Here is a 16,587-nt window from a genome sequence, read left to right on the forward strand (position 1 = left end):
AGGCCTGGGAACAAGTTAAACCAAAAAAAAAAAAAAAATCATAAAAAATCATAAAAAAAAAAATATATATATATATATAGAAATATCATAATCTCTTCTTGTTATAAGTATGCTCTGTGGTTGCGGTTCTAATTGATCTTCCACATCAGAAATTTGTTTTCTTGTGATTGTTTGTGTTACTTGGTGAAATTTGTGACATTGTATGCATCAGTGGCATCGTAATTCAAAAAATCGTTTGGTGAAAAAATTAGTGTCTTTACGTGAAATTGAAAGTGTTTTTGAAAATTTAAGCATAATGGAACAAGAACCAAATGTTGTGCAAGAAAAAACTCTTCTTGAATACTTTTCACCTATTTCATCTAATGCTCCATCATGCATTGTTTTGCCCACTACTAATGCCACTCATTTTGAACTTAAACCATCAATCATTCAATTGTTACCATCATTTTATGGTTTAGAAAGAGAAGATCCATACATGCATGTAAAAGACTTTTTGGAAATTTGCTCAACCTTTCGTTTTCAAAATTTTTCAGATGAGTCGGTTAAACTTAGGTTGTTTCCTTTTTCCTTAAAAGATAGAGTCAAAGCTTGGTTAAACTCACTTCCAACTGGAACCATAACTACTTGGGATCAACTTTTTAATAAATTCCTTGCTAAATTTTTCCCCATGTCTAAAACTGATAGTTTAAGAAGAGAAATCTCCGAATTTTATAAAAAAGATAACGAAGAATTTTATGAATGTTGGGAAAGATTTAAAGATTTATTATTAAAATGTCTCCACCATGGTTTTGAAAAATGGAGACTTGTAAAATATTTTTATGATGGTTTAACCCCTTCAAACCGACAAAAGATTCAATCTATGCATACTGGAAAATTTTTAAAAATGCAAGGGCAAGAGGTTTGGGACGCTCTTGAAGAATTGTCTATTAATTCACAACAATGGAATTATTCTGAGCCTAGGTCTAGAGCCAACCCTTCACCAAAAAGAGAAGGAAAATATGAAATAAAAGAAGAAAGTGATTTAAGAACATCATTTGATAAATTAGCAAGAAAAGTAGAAACCTTAGTAATAAGTCAATCTATGAATTCTCATGTGCAACCTAAAAAAGATGTTTGTTCTTTATGTGCTAGTTCATGTCATAATGCTCAATCATGTCCTTCTTTTGTTGAAACATTTTCTGAAGAGGCTAATGCTTTACATTCATATGGAAAACCTTCTTCTGATAGCCCATTTTCCAACACATACAATCCAAATTGGAGAAACCATCCTAATTTTTCATGGAGACAAAACCAACCACAAATGAATCAAGGAAACCAATTCCACATGCCAAATCCAAATCATGCCCAACCAAGTCAACCATACCCTCCACAAAGAAAACCTTCCTTAGAAGACACCTTACAACAATTCATGCAATCCACCCAACAAATCTTACAAAATCAGTCTCAATCCATTGCCAAACTCGAGACACAATTAGGTCAACTTGCTACTGCTGTAACTGAGAGAGAAAAAGGAAGATTTCCTAGCCAACCCATCCCAAATCCTAAAGGCCAATATGAAATAGGAACTCCTAGTCATAAAGAAGAAGCTAAGTCTATTTCAACTCTTAGGTCCGGAAAACAAATTGTCAAACCCAATTACACACCTCAAGTTGAAAAAGACAATAGCCAACCTCAAAGTTCCAATACAAATGACCTTTCAAAAGATGATGCTCAAATCCTTCCTTCCATCCCAAAAGCTCATTTTCCACAAAGATTAATTCCACTCAAGAAAGGCAACCAATATAGTGACATCTTAGAAGTTTTCAAACAAGTAAGCATCAACATTCCTTTCTTAGATGCCATTAAACAAATTCCTGCCTATTCTAAATTCTTAAAAGACCTTTGCACTGTTAAAAGAAACACAAATATTCCAAAAAAGGCATTTTTAACTGAACAAGTTAGCTCCATAATTCAATATAAAAGCCTTGTGAAATATAAAGATCCCAGTTGTCCAACAATTTCATGCATCATTGGCGATCATTTTATTAACAAAGCTTTACTTGATTTAGGAGCTAGTGTGAATTTACTGCCTTATTCTGTGTATAAGCAACTTGGTCTAGGAGAATTAAAACCAACTTCTATAACACTTCAATTAGCCGATCGTTCAGTGAAAATCCCTAGAGGTATTGTAGAAGATGTTTTAATTAAAGTGGATAAATTCTATTTTCTTGTGGACTTTATTGTTCTTGACACTCAACCTGTTGAAAATGCTCATGCTCAAATACCCATCATTCTAGGTAGACCATTTTTAGCTACATCTAATGCAATTATCAACTGTCGTAATGGTGTATTGAAATTATCTTTTGGAAACATGACTGTTGAATTAAATGTTTTTAATGTTGCTAAATCTGTTGAGTGTGAGGAAGTGCATGGAGTTAACATGATAGAGAGTATGTGTGAAGATGATGGAAATGACTTACTTGATTTTTGTGAAAAATACTTTGGTATGAACTTGCATATTGATGATTTTAATGATGATGTCAATTCTTTGTTAGAGTCTATGCCCTTGAATGAAACCAAAGTTGAACCCCTTTCACCCCTAGATCATGTTCAATCAATTTCCGAGTCTCCAAAGTTAGACCTTAAACCTTTGCCAGAAAATTTAAAATATGCTTTTCTAGGAGAGTCTGAAACCTTTCTTGTTATCATAGCATCTGCTTTAGATAAAGAACAAGAAGATAAATTGTTAAATGTACTTAGAAAACATAAGGAAGCCATAGGTTGGACTATTGGAGACATCAAGGGAATTAGCCCATCCATATGCATGCATAGAATCCATCTAGAAGAAAATGCTAAAACCTCTCGGGAATGTCAAAGAATGTTAAATCCAAATATGAAAGAGGTCGTTAGGGAAGAAGTACTTAAACTGTTAGATGTAGGTATCATTTACCCTATTTCTGATAGTCAATGGGTTAGTCCAGTTCAAGTAGTGCCTAAAAAGTCTGGGATCACAGTTGTCGAAAATGAGAAAAATGAATTAATCCATACTCGAGTACAAACGGGGTGGAGAGTGTGTATAGACTATAGAAAGCTAAATAATGTTACTAGAAAAGACCACTTTCCTTTACCCTTTATTGATCAAATGCTTGAACGTTTAGCTGGTCATGCATATTATTGTTTTCTTGATGGCTATTCGGGATATAACCAAATCCCCATTGCCCCTGAAGATCAAGAAAAGACTACCTTCACTTGCCCTTTTGGAACCTTTGCATATCATCGCATGCCTTTTGGTCTTTGTAATTCTCCTGCAACTTTTCAAAGATGTATGATTGCAATATTTTCTGATATGGTTGAAAGAAATCTTGAAGTGTTTATGGATGATTTTTCTGTGTTTGGAAATTCTTTTGATGACTGTCTGCATCATCTTTCTCTTGTTTTAATTCGTTGCAAAGAAAAGAATTTAGTTCTTAATTGGGAAAAATGTCATTTTATGGTTAAAAAATGAATTGTTTTAGGTCATGTAATTTCATGTGAGGGAATAGAAGTTGATAAAGCAAAAGTTGACCTTATTTCAAAACTTCCCCCACCTAAAACAATAAAAGAAATTAGATCATTCTTAGGCCATGCCGGTTTTTATAGAAGATTCATAAAAGACTTTAGCAAAATTTCACGCCCATTATGTCATTTGCTCGGAAAAGAAAATGCTTTTGTCTTTGATAATGATTGCCATGTTGCCTTTGAAAGATTGAAATCCCTTTTGACTAGTGCACCTATTATTCGCCCTCCTGATTGGAATATTCCTTTTGAAATAATGTGTGATGCTTCTGATTATGCTATTGGTGTTGTTCTAGGACAAAGAATTAACAAGTTACCTCATGTAATCTACTATGCTAGCAAAACTTTGAACGATTCTCAATTAAATTATTCTACAACTGAAAAAGAATTGCTTGCTGTTGTGTTTGCATTGGAGAAATTTAGGTCTTATTTGTTAGGATCTAAAATAATTGTCTATTCTGATCATGCTGCATTGAAATATCTCTTGTCGAAAAAAGATGCTAAATCTCGCTTAATTCGTTGGATCTTGCTTTTACAAGAATTTGATTTAGAGATACGAGATAAAAAAGGTTCTGAAAATGTTGTTGCTGATCATTTGTCTAGAATTGTTGTTGAGACTAATAATGACTCCACCACTATAACTGAAACTTTTCCTGATGAACAACTCATGCATATATCTTCTTTGCCTTGGTATGCTGACATTGTGAATTATTTGGTCACTGGTGAAATTCCTTCTCATTGCCCTAAGCATGACAAATCTAAATTTGATTCTGAAGTGAAAAATTTCATGTGGGATGACCCTTATTTGTTTAAATATTGCCCTGATCAAATAATAAGGAGATGCATTCCAAACTGTGATCAACTTAAAATCATATCTTTTTGTCATGATCATGCATGTGGTGGACATTTTAGTGGTAAGAAAACTGCTTTGAAAATTTTACAATGTGGATTTTATTGGCCTACTATTTTTCATGACACTTATGTTTATTGCAAATCTTGCGAACGTTGTCAAATGTTAGGAAGTGTAACTAGAAGAAACATGATGCCTTTGAATCCTATCCTTATTGTTGAAATATTTGATGTTTGGGGCATTGATTTTATGGGTCAATTTCCTAACTCTTTTGGTAACTTGTACATTCTTGTTGGTGTTGATTATGTGTCTAAATGGGTTGAAGCTGTTGCATGCCACACAAATGACCATAAAGTTGTGCTTAAGTTTTTGAAAGAAAATATTTTCTCCCGTTTTGGCTCACCACGTGTTATCATTAGTGATAACGGTACACACTTTTGTAATAGATCTTTTGAGCATTTAATGAAACAATATGGTATTACACAAAAAGTCACTACACCTTATCACCCACAAACTAGTGGTCAAGTTGAAATATCAAATAAGGAAATGTTAACCGAGATTTTCGGCAACTATATTAATGAATGATATTTACTAGTAATGATAATGAAAATGGGAGATCGACACGGTGTTTTTACGTGGTTGGGGCGTTAACTAGCCTTAGTCCACGAGTCCATATATTAGAGCTAGAAGAAGCTTTTACAACGAAGTTTTCTAATTATATCTGAACAGAGTTTCTGCCTCCTCTCCCCTTTTCTCGTTGTTCTACAGCTTATATTTATAAGCGGAGGGGGACATCGGGTCTGGGCCGGATCCGACCCGGGCCCATCAGAGGAACGTACACAAGGGGCCTTCCTGATGGGGGCCCAATATAAAAAGATATACAATACACAAAATTTAAACCAGCTAAGGCCCAATTAGTTGACCTGTGACACAAGCCTTCGCCCGACAAAACGGCGCTTTGGCTCCGACCACTTCGAGTCACGAGGCTGATTCAGGAGACAAGACCGGTCAGGGTACTTGGCTGCGCAGTCCTGAGACACCAGTGGGCAATCCCGAGGCGACCTTTTCTGCAGGCGAAAAGTGAGGGACAATGCCCACGCAAAATGAGGCGGTTTCAGGATTCTGGACGCCTGGCCCTTCAACTGGGGAGGAGGTGATCCAGGTCCGTTTACCATTGGCCCGCTCTGTTTACCTCGGGCCCGGACCATACTAGGCGCCGGGATAGGGACGCATAGGCCGCGACAGTCTGGACGCTCTGGACATCTCCGGGACCGTTAAGGTGACGACGAACCCGGAGGTACGTCCCGGACCACTCCAGACGGGCCCAGTCTAGAGCCCCCGGTCCGTACCAATTCCCTTGGGCGATACTCAAACCAAGGGACCTTGGGCTAGGCCCGTACGCCGAGTCGGACCTCTGACCGTGGGCCAGGGCGAAGGCCCAACGCCCTTCCAGGAAATGGGGATAACAGGAAATTAAGCACATCTTAGAGAAAACTGTCAATCCAACTAGGAAAGATTGGTCCTTAAGACTCATTGATGCATTATGGGCATATAGAACTGCATACAAAACACCCATTGGAATGTCTCCCTATAGACTTGTGTATGGAAAGGCATGCCATTTACCCGTTGAGCTAGAACATAGAGCCTATTGGGCAATTAAGCAATTGAATTTTTCATTAGACAAAGCGGGTGAGAGAAGAAAGCTTCAATTAAATGAGTTAGAAGAGCTTAGGCACGATGCATATGACTATTCAAAAAAATATAAGGATCGAATGAAGATTTACCATGACAAAAACATTTTGCGAAAAGATTTCTCTCCCGGCCAAAAAGTCATTTTATACAATTCTCGTTTGCATCTCTTCTCGGGGAAGTTACGCTCTAGGTGGGTAGGTCCATACATTGTTCGCACTGTTTTTCCACATGGAGTCATTGAAATTGAAAATCCTAATAATGGTAATGTATTCCAAGTGAATGGACAAAAATTGAAACCATTTTTAGAATTGAAAACTGCTAAAGTGGATGAAATCCTTCTTGAGGATCCTATTTACCATGGTCCTTGATCGCTCTCATCAATTATTGGTAAATGTGTGTTTTATTTATGTTTTAGGTTAACTTCTTGTTTTGATTTTTGTTTCCTTTTTTGCTGCACTCTTGACATGCTCTATGATGAGGTACGACCATTTTAAACTCTAAACTCTTCCACACTTCAATTTATATTTGTATTTTGATACATTGAGGACAATGCATAAATTAAGTTTGGGGGTAGTAGGTTTATATGATTACTTCTTTCATGTGTTTGAAAATGGTAGAATTTTTTTTTGGATGGTAGAATTTCTTAAAAAAAAAAACAAAAAAATATTATCTTTCTAGTAATATATATATAGTTTTGTACTTTTATACTTTATTTTCTATAAAAATCTATTAAAAAAAAATTTAAAAAAAAACAAAAAACAAAAAAAAACCCATTTTGGTGATATCCGTTTTTCCTATGATAATACACTTGATTGAGTTTGATTTTAGTTTAAAAAAAAATATATGAATCTTTCTTAAGCTTTGTGTTTAATTCTTGGGTCAATTTTGCTTAAAAAAAATGAAAATTTGAAAAATAATTATTCATCATAATATGTGAAAATAAATAGTTTATTACAACAATTTTTCCAAAATTCACATAATAACTTGATAAATAGTTTTGGACTTCTAATTTAAAATATATATTTTCAAAGCAAGATTGACTATGGAATTAATTACATAAGGTTAATTTTGATTCATATTTTTTTTATAAATTATTTTCAATGTGCAATCTTTGAGGACATTTTTGATATCACCAAATAAAAAAAATAAATGTGTGTTTTTTTTATTTTTCTTGCTTGAGGACTAGCAAAATTCTAAGTTTGGGGGTGTGATAACTCTAGAAATTAGAATTATTTTACCACACTTTTTAAGCTAAAAATGATTTAGTTCTTAAGATTTTAATTAAATTATTAAGTTTTAATTACTTTTTGAATATATTAGTTTTATTTTAATTTTATAGATTTTTGTGTGTTTTTATAGTTATTTTATTGTAAAATGTTGTAATTAATTATTTGAATTATTATTGTTTAGTTTGAGGTAAAAAAATGTTGTAATCTTGAATTTAAATGTTAAATATAAATTAAGTTATAATTAATATTTTCAAAGAATTAACTTGATTTATTTTATAATGGAAATATTTTATTATGATTTAGTTTATGGTTATTTTGTTAGGGAATTTAGTGTATTTTTGCTATTGAAAAGTAAGAAAATTGAAGGAGAAGAAATGACATTTTCAAAGAAAAGATTGTAAAAATCTGGCATTTTCCTTCACAAGCCCACCAGGCCCACGTTATCCTCCTGCCAGCCGCCCCTTGCTCAGCCTGCAGTCCACGCACCTGGTCCCAACTCCTTGATGTTTCAGCAGCTCCTTCGGTCCATGCCTCCTCAGTCCACGGTTCCCTTGCTCAGCCAGCAGTCCACGCCAGCCTCAACTTCCTTCAGCATATAGCATATAGCATCAACGCCTCAACCCCTCAACCGAATCCCTCATCAGCCATATGCCCCAAGCGTCCAGCAACTTCAACCACAGCCCACGGTCAAGCCCAATACAGTTCCAGCTGCAAAGGCCCATCCCATGCTCAGTTTTCTTCTCCATCAAAGCAGCCCCAAGCCCATTTCGGCCCAGCCTAGACCAAGCACCAAACAACCACCAAAAAGACCCAAAAATCACATTTTCATTCCCAATATTTTTCACTCAAATATCAATTCACTTTTCCCTATTTTTTTTACCTAAATAAACATTCCTAATTTATTTTTTTACCCTAGCTTTTCACTAATCTTTTACCCAACCAAACATTTCATATTTCCAATACTCTTACACTTACTCTATTTATCCTACCACTTCCCAATACAATTAAATTAATCAATTTATTTATTTTAATTTGATTAATTTAATATCCATATATTGCCTATAAATAGAATCTTGTAAGACCATTTGGGGGGCTCTTCTTCTTCATCTTTTCAACATCTTCTACACATATTTTCTCTCTTTTCTCTACCATTTTCATCTTTTGAAGAGCATGTCAAGTATGTTATTTTGTAATTTTTATTTCAATCTAGTTATGAGCTTCTAATCTTTTTCAAAGGTTATTAAGATGATGATGAAGAAAAATGTAACTAGATAGTATTTTTTTTGTTGTATGTTGATTTCTCATTTGTATAACATTGTTTATGGATTTTTCTATCAAAGATATGCATTTTTTCATTTAGTGTTGATTGTTAAAGCATATTACACTTAGTTCTTCATTATGCAAAAATATGATATTATTTTATTAAATGTTTTTCATTAAATTGTTCACATCTAATTCTTAGAGCATAAGTATCATATTTTGCCTAAACATAATCTCTTTGATTTTTTGTAGTTTCATTAGATTGTAACACAACTAATGCTTAGAAATTATATCTTATATAAATGAAGAAAAATCCTACATTTTTGAAAGAGTAACTTGTGCTTGAATAGAAAATATATTTTGAAAAAATATATAGTGTGATTTATTTCAACTATATCAAAACTTGGGAATCAATGTACTTATAAATACTATTGAATTTACATTTTGTGGATTCTAAAATCTTAATAATCTTATTTTACATATCTCATTTGAAAACCATTTTTATCATTAATATTTTTATTACTTGTCTTTTATTTTTCTAAAACAAAATCTCATCAAATATTTGGAACTAGGTTAGAATATTCTTGCTTTGTTTGAAATAGTTTCTTTTGATGTTAGTCAACTCTCATGGGTTCGACCTCGTACTTACATGAACATTATATTCTGAAACGAATCGTGCACTTGCGAGTTTAAATATTAAAACACCCTCTTTTGGGATCAACAGGGTTCACATGTGGGTTATCCAAAACTCATAATTTCATAAGTATTTGCATTACCCACTAAAAATTTGTGGGACCCACCACATTCCCACCTAAAAATTGCACAAACATGGAGTACACTTCAAATGACTATCCATCCCAACACTTCCCCGTATAATAAAGAGAAATTTACATTCCACAACGTTTTTTTATAACTTAATTACAAAAATAACTTAGTGTTTTTCTAGTTCCTTGTCAGCTTTTTTTGGTTTTTTGTTTTTCTACAAGTATCGTTTTTATTTTTTACTTTTTGTTACATTTTTTAAAGTTTTATTTCTTTCTATCTCTTCTTTTTAACTTCAAAAATATTTTCCGGCCATATTGCTAGTTTATTGGGCTCAAGAGTGATATCATCGTGACCTACCTTTCAAAGTGGTCATTTTGATATATGAGAAGCATATGTTTTTTTGCTGTAGTCGGGAAGATGACCAAAATAAAAAACAATATTTTAGTTTTTTTTTTATATTATGTTAACCAAAAAGTAACTAAAGTATAAACGTAAATAAAATTTGATATACCAATTGTATCCTTATTTTATATTTGAAAGATACCATATGCTATTCTAAACAACTTTAAAGCTATTTCATAATCATTTCAAGTATCTTTTTTAAAATAGATCCTTTAGGATATTGTTTGGTAACTTTTAAATAGAACATAAGAAAACTATTTTTGGTAACTTACTAAATTTGTTGGTTGTTTTAAATTTATGACATACTAAAAAAATTAGTCATATATAAAAAGATAACCAATCAGTATCTTAAATGATTTTAAAAACACGAAAAATGTAACTTTTAAAAATAACTATGCAGTATACTAAATAGTATAATTTTCTAATAACTATTCATGATAACTTGGAGTTATAGGAGTAACTTTTTATACTATATGATAACTAAGCAGTTTCTAAAATAGACTTTAAGTTAAGGTAAAAATATTTTAATAATAAAACTTGTAAATTACATGAGTGACTAAATAAGTCTATTAAAAGTTACCGTGTAGTATACTAAATTAATTTTTATTAATAAACTATATCGTAACTTATTATATTATATGACAACTCATTATTCTCTTAAATAAGCTTGAATGTTACCGAAATGTATTTTAAATAATAAGATACCATAATATAACATAAAAATAGCCAATTTGTATATTAAGATGTCTACAAATGAATTTTGGAGGTAACCAAAATATACTGAAATAATATGATTTAAAAATAAAGCTTTTAATAAAAAAAGTGACTAATTGGTATCTTATCGGTATCGTAAGCAACAAAAATGTAACTTTTTACAACCCATAATAAACAAAAAAAATTGGGAAGCGAGATTTTCCAATTTTTTTTTCAAAATTCGGTATGCCATGCTGATGTGGCACTGGTATTTATGAAAATAATTTGCTTGAAGATATTTTTGTAAATACTTTAGATTTTAGGTATATAATTGTAAATTTCCAATATTTATCAAATCCCATACAACTTAGCTTCAACATCCAATTCACTCCAATATATGGCCTCGGCCCATATTACGTACATGGTGAGATTGGGCTGGGCTGGGCCGGGCCGGGCCGGGCCTTGCTTGGTTGGGCTGTTGGACTCCAATTCTTCTTTACTCACAGTTCCCACCTTTTCTCTCATCCCTGCTCTCTTCTCCTATCCAATAAGCTCTTCTCTGAGACTGAGGCCAGATGATTAGGATTCGGATTAGCGCGGGAGAACTTCTATTTGGTCAAACGGCGTCGTTTCGATGGCGAGCTCTGACTCCTTCGAAGCGTTTCCCATTCTCATCAATGGCGACGATGAAGCTAATAGGCACTCACAATGGCAGCTTTCATTGCGACGAAGCTCTCGCCTGCTACTTGCTTCGTCTCACCGATAAATTCTCCGCTGCGAAGGTCGTTCGCACTCGTGATCTCCAGGTCGTCCTCTTCTCAGCTCTATATTTCTTTCTTCATTCTGTTAATCTTCTGTTTGGTTCTTGCGAAAATTGCCGGGAAATCATATTGCCGTTTCACTTTTTGATATTTTTCTTTTTAAAAAATGCCAGATTTTAGATTCCTTGGACGCAGTAGTTGACGTTGGAGGCCTTTATGACCCGACCCGAGACCGTTTCGATCACCACCAGCACGGGTTTCATGAAGTGCTTGGTCATGGCTTTACCACCAAGCTTAGTAGCGCCGGCCTTGTCTATAAGGTAAATCTTTCCCCTCGTAGCTTAGAGAAAACTCAATTACTTGGAAAATTTAGTCTTGTAACCTTTTGTTAAAGTATTTTTTCATTTCTTATAATTAGCACTATGGAATGGAGATAATTTCAAGGAAGCTTTATCTTGATGAAGGACACCCAAATGTGTATAGGTTATTTCTAGCAATCTATAAGAGCTTCATGGAGGTATCATTACTGTATGTTTTCTGAAATTTTGGCAGTTCTCAATAGGGTGTGCTGTGCATGATTCTGATGTTTAATCTTAAATTGTTATATTGGTCAATGGGACAGGCAATAGATGCTATTGACAATGGAATAAACCAATATGACATAGATCAACCTCCCAACTATGTTAATAATACAAACCTATCCTCTAGAGTTGGACGATTAAATTTGGATTGGTTGGACCGTGATCAGTCATCTGAGAAAGAAGATGAAGCTTTTCAACGTGCAGTGAACTTAGCTGGTGGCGAGTTTCTGGATGTATGAATTTTTTTCCTTCTTATTTTAAAAAATTACTGTTCATTGGTTCATTATATCCATGCTGTTTGGATTTGAGCTAGTTGTTTTGATATGAATTCATAATACATCAGTTATAATGAATTAACAATGCCTTTGTTTCTCAGATGTTAAATTTTCACGCAAGATCGTGGTTACCGGCTCGATCAATTGTTATGGAATGTCTTCTTGCAAGAGAAAATGTTGATCCAAGTAAAGAAATCATGGTACTGACTAAATCTTGCCCGGTAAGTAAGCATTTCCCCTCTTAATGAGGGCCTTGTTTTTCTGTTACTGACAGTAAGCATTTCCCCTATGTATTCATTCTTTTGTTTTAACTGTCAGTTAGTGTTTGATTGTCCCATCTTATTTAGCTATGCTGACCTTTTGAAGTTTATATATGATGTTTGTTCTTTCATTGAAGTCTTGAATGTCTACAATTAGTATATGTTTTACTGTTGGCTAGTTCTACTTTGATTTTGAAATCATATGGTTCTGAATTGCACGTAGACAGATAGGCTTGTCTTTTTAGTTTGACATTATATGCTGATTTGGGGGGGAAGGAGTTCAAAATATAATGTTAATTTGGTTCTACATGGATTAAGTGGTCATGCGCGTAATGATAAAAATTTGTTGGTTTTTTGACAGTGGAAGCTTCATATATTTGAGCTTGAGGAGGAGATGAAGATTGATCCTCTCATCAAATATGTTATTTACCAGGTAATCAAAAACTGTTACATGATACAAATGTTCTCAATTCTTTACTGTAATAAAAAATTTGAACAGTTTACTCTTTTCAGCATTCTGTGTTGTCTTTCATTGGTTGATGTAAAACTCTTAAATTATTGTTCCTGGTTTGGCGTGTAATTAAATTATTCTCTATTCAGGATGACCGAAACAAAACTTGGAGAATTCAGGCAGTGGCAATATCACCTGATAAATTTGAGAGTCGGAAACCTCTTCCATCGCTTTGGAGGGGTTTGGAATATGACAAACTCTCTGAGGTTGCAGGGATCCCGGGCTGTGTTTTTGTTCACATGAGTGGGTTTATTGGTGGAAATCTAAGTTATGAAGGTGCTCTAGCGATGGCTAGAGTTTCCTTGGCATACTAAATTGAGAATATTATATATATGTGAGGTAGGTGCTTGACTATTATAATCATATCATAACTTCGTATGGAATATTTGATTGTCTGCAATATTTCTGTTTTTTTTCCCTGGAATTTGAATTATATTTTTTCCTGAATGCATGCATAAATTTTAATCTCAAAATGTCAAGATTATCTATCAAATTTTATCTGCCAGGATACGTGGGTATGTTCGTGTTAGTATTATATTCGGATTGGTGAAACTCCTTGTTTCTTTTTGGGCCTCCTTTTTAATAGTTTAAGAGATTTAGAGCATGTTAGGAAAAGTGTATGCTTCCCTGAAAAATACTCCAAGGATGTTATTTTTGAGTATATATAAATATATATTTTTGTATTTTGATGCTAAATTTACATCTGTACTCATTTGTGTTGTGAGGTGAAATTCAATAGGCTTGGCTGACACACACATCGTTGATTTTCATCCAGTATCATTCAATTTTTCTTATGGCATGTGTATAATTAATTTATAATTAGTAATATCTTTATATTCACATAGATTTCCATATCAAGATCTATTTAATTATGAGATTGACACAAGACTTCACAATTCCTGTTAGCCAGGAAATACTTTAGCTTCTATTTTAAACTGATTCTGTTAGGGACAAAAAATTTGAATGTCATGAAATGTAATCATCTTAACACTCTACTCTTCCTCTTCACTTGTGATTGGTAAATCTTCTTTGGACCATGCATAAAGGCCTCCTTCCAAGTGGTAAACATTGGCATACCCATTCAGAACAAGCAAGTAGGCCGCTATCAGTGATCTGTAGAAGGTAGGATGTGTAAATAATTCACATAATTTGTTGAACATCTTGAGAAAAATAAGAAGAAGAAAAATCATTGAAGGGCTTTAAGATTATATTACCTTGATTGTTGACCTTCTGGGAGATTTTGGGTTGGTTTCATTGTACCCCCGGTTGAGCAAGCCACTATTATCTTTGCATCCTTTTTTATGTTTGACTCCACAACTATTTACCAAGTACCAAATATGTTAGCCCATGAAAAAGACAATAAGTGTCAGAGGGGGTAATAGGTTATGATTCATACTTGGTATGAACTCAGGGTTCTCCTCTGTACCAGCAAAGATGCCAAAAAATGCAAATGCAGCTCGGCGAGCTATGTCCCATGCTGTCCACTCTTTTATGAGCCTATATATTTGTACATTGATGGCACCTGGTGGATGAGCCTAACATAGAAAAACATTAACTTATACTTAAGCCCCATATTTTTCGTACTTGCTCATAAATGTTTCATGAAGAAACAACATTGATGACTTGCATGCTATCAGATTGAAAATGAAGGATCACTTCACATTCTTATGAACTCTCTCTCTCTCTCCAAAAATACCTTTTTCTGGTTTACCTGTTACTTATTTAAATGAAGTGAAGGTTTTTATAAGCAGACTAACCTCTTTAAAATCTGCTTCAGGCCGTACATCAAGAATAACGAAGTTGTTTTCTTTCTGGAGTCGAAAAGCCTCTTTAGCATCCACACTCCGTACCTGCAACATAGGATTTTTTTTGAGGCTCACTAAATGGTTTGCTTCTAACTCTTTTATGACACAACATAGGTTCTCATTTTGCTCTTGAAAACACTTTCAAACGTGATCGAGTAAATGAATTGTTATCTCACTAATTTTCATTCACGCATGCATTCCTACATATCCTTTTAAGTCGGTGAATGTTTTCTATTGAAGGTTGGGAAGTATACACGAGGACAACAAAAAAGTGAATTATCGTAAACCCTTTACTTTGAGAGCCATGAAACATTGATCAAATGAGCTAATTATGTCACATTGTTCTTAAAGTTGTTTGATTGCACAAAAATCTTTACTCCTTCCCGTGTTTTCTTTTTGTGCTGTGCATTTCTCTGTCTGATAAGATAGAAATAGGCGCAAAGAAAGCACTAGAGCCATACCCTTTTCTCTAGCAATTTTTCTCTTTTGATCTTCCAGTCTTCTTCAGCTAAAAGCAAAAAAAAAAAAAAAGCAGTTGTCAACATCAATAGACATTTAATAGCATCTTGAGATAGAAGTTACTAATGTTACCTGGTCTTTTTGCTGGCTTGGTTGCTGCACTCTGGATTTTCAGGCGCTGTGGAGATGTCTGTGGTGACAATCCATTATTTGTAGATCTCAACACTCCAAGCATCAACCGGGAGGAGTTATGATTATTCTGAGAATGTTTAGAAGCCAACATCAGAGGTGAGTGTTGGAAATTTGATTGTAAAGATGATGAAGATGGATAAGAGGTGAGTGAAGTAAGAGAAGCCATTGAGATAAAAAAATTCCAAGCAAAATCAGCTTCTGGTATTTTTCTGATTCTTAGTACTATTTGGTTAAATTGGTTTGAGTAATTACCAGTACTTGCTCTTCCTCTGATGCTTCTATTTTGTTTAGAGATCTTTCGAGAGCTTGTGAGAAAGTGACTGGGCCAGGGCATTGTGGATTTTAGAGATCTCAAAATCTAATCTTGTGGTTGATATTAATAGGTCTAATACTATTTGGATATAATTCATGGTCACCCCTTTTATCCTTTTGCAAAAGCTCTGTGAATTACTTGTCTTGTATTAACATTTTCATCTGTCCCTTCTTAGACCTCTTAACCAATAATTAAGTACCAAATCACTTAAGTTTGGTACTGATTTTTTTTTAAGCCATGTCATCGGTGTGTAGATATTCAAATGAAACTATGTACATAAACGCGAAAGCGTTCCCACGCCAACGTTGAAAAATTGATGTTAGAGAAAGAAAAATGTAACGAGATATTTTTTTTTTTGGAAAATCATAAATTTTAATTTTAATTAAAGCACAAAATAAATTCCATTCAATAATTGTTGCTTGTCAAATCTATAAGATAATATAATATTAGATAAAAATAAATATAATTATTCATAAAACTTTATAAAAGATATAGCGATGAGCAGTTTCAACATAATTTTTTGGCAGCACCGTTACTTGACAGCGGCTGTTACCTTCCATTTATTTCTTTTTTTCAGGAAAAAAACTAATATTTTTTTTTTATAAATTGTGTACTTTTAGCAACTAATGGTGTTGCTGCAATATGTAACATATTATTATGGGCGGGTAAGTTAATATCAAATTTTATATATCTTATTTTAAATTAAAATTACTTGAGATTTCATATTAATTTACACCAATATTAACATATCATATCAAGTGTTGTTGAGCGCACAAGAATACCAAATAACAATATTTTACAAGATAGGACATCAAATTTATACGAATTAAAGTTTGGTTCTTAAATAATATTACAATCAAAAGTTTAATTTTATCTAGACATTAAAACAAAACACAAAGAGAATTAATTATAAACTATAAAGAAGATGCAAATATGAATTATGTTTTAGAGTTTTGATTTTTGCTAAATTAATTATCTAATTTTTGTTATTATATTGACAACAAG

General features: G+C 33.4%; 2 protein-coding genes and 1 non-coding gene across 3 annotated transcripts; 1 reads left to right on the plus strand and 2 right to left on the minus strand.

The window, feature by feature from the left end:
* Positions 1-682: 682 nt before the first annotated feature.
* Positions 683-789, minus strand: LOC133780790 (small nucleolar RNA R71). The gene has a single exon (XR_009869607.1). It is a non-coding gene; the product is annotated as a small nucleolar RNA R71 (small nucleolar RNA).
* A 9,944-nt stretch (positions 790-10,733) lies between these two features.
* On the plus strand, positions 10,734-13,250 carry LOC133834428 (MYG1 protein C694.04c-like). The gene is made up of 7 exons (XM_062264038.1): positions 10,734-11,231; positions 11,360-11,506; positions 11,605-11,703; positions 11,809-12,000; positions 12,144-12,263; positions 12,664-12,735; positions 12,903-13,250. The coding sequence occupies exons 1-7, from the start codon at positions 11,001-11,003 to the stop codon at positions 13,125-13,127; spliced, it is 1,086 nt and encodes a 361-aa protein (XP_062120022.1). The 5' UTR covers positions 10,734-11,000; the 3' UTR covers positions 13,128-13,250.
* A 452-nt stretch (positions 13,251-13,702) lies between these two features.
* Positions 13,703-15,574, minus strand: LOC133834429 (rhodanese-like domain-containing protein 14, chloroplastic). The gene is made up of 6 exons (XM_062264039.1): positions 15,210-15,574; positions 15,080-15,126; positions 14,571-14,663; positions 14,210-14,348; positions 14,028-14,130; positions 13,703-13,926 (listed from the first exon to the last, which is right to left on the minus strand). The coding sequence occupies exons 1-6, from the start codon at positions 15,433-15,435 to the stop codon at positions 13,806-13,808; spliced, it is 729 nt and encodes a 242-aa protein (XP_062120023.1). The 5' UTR covers positions 15,436-15,574; the 3' UTR covers positions 13,703-13,805.
* Positions 15,575-16,587: the final 1,013 nt, after the last annotated feature.

Source organism: Humulus lupulus, chromosome 5 (assembly GCF_963169125.1).
Source record: "Humulus lupulus chromosome 5, drHumLupu1.1, whole genome shotgun sequence".
NCBI classification, from domain to species: Eukaryota; Viridiplantae; Streptophyta; class Magnoliopsida; order Rosales; family Cannabaceae; genus Humulus; species Humulus lupulus.

Coding starts and splice junctions, on each gene's coding strand:
- LOC133834428 (XM_062264038.1), top strand. CDS start 11,001: ATGATTAGGATTCGGATTAGCGCGGGAGAACTTCTATTTGGTCAAACG. Junction 11,507..11,604: donor GCGCCGGCCTTGTCTATAAG/GTAAATCTTTCC, acceptor TCTTATAATTAG/CACTATGGAATGGAGATAAT. Junction 11,704..11,808: donor TCTATAAGAGCTTCATGGAG/GTATCATTACTG, acceptor TCAATGGGACAG/GCAATAGATGCTATTGACAA.
- LOC133834429 (XM_062264039.1), bottom strand. CDS start 15,435: ATGGCTTCTCTTACTTCACTCACCTCTTATCCATCTTCATCATCTTTA. Junction 14,131..14,209: donor GAACCCTGAGTTCATACCAA/GTATGAATCATA, acceptor CTTGGTAAATAG/TTGTGGAGTCAAACATAAAA. Junction 13,927..14,027: donor CCAGAAGGTCAACAATCAAG/GTAATATAATCT, acceptor TACCTTCTACAG/ATCACTGATAGCGGCCTACT.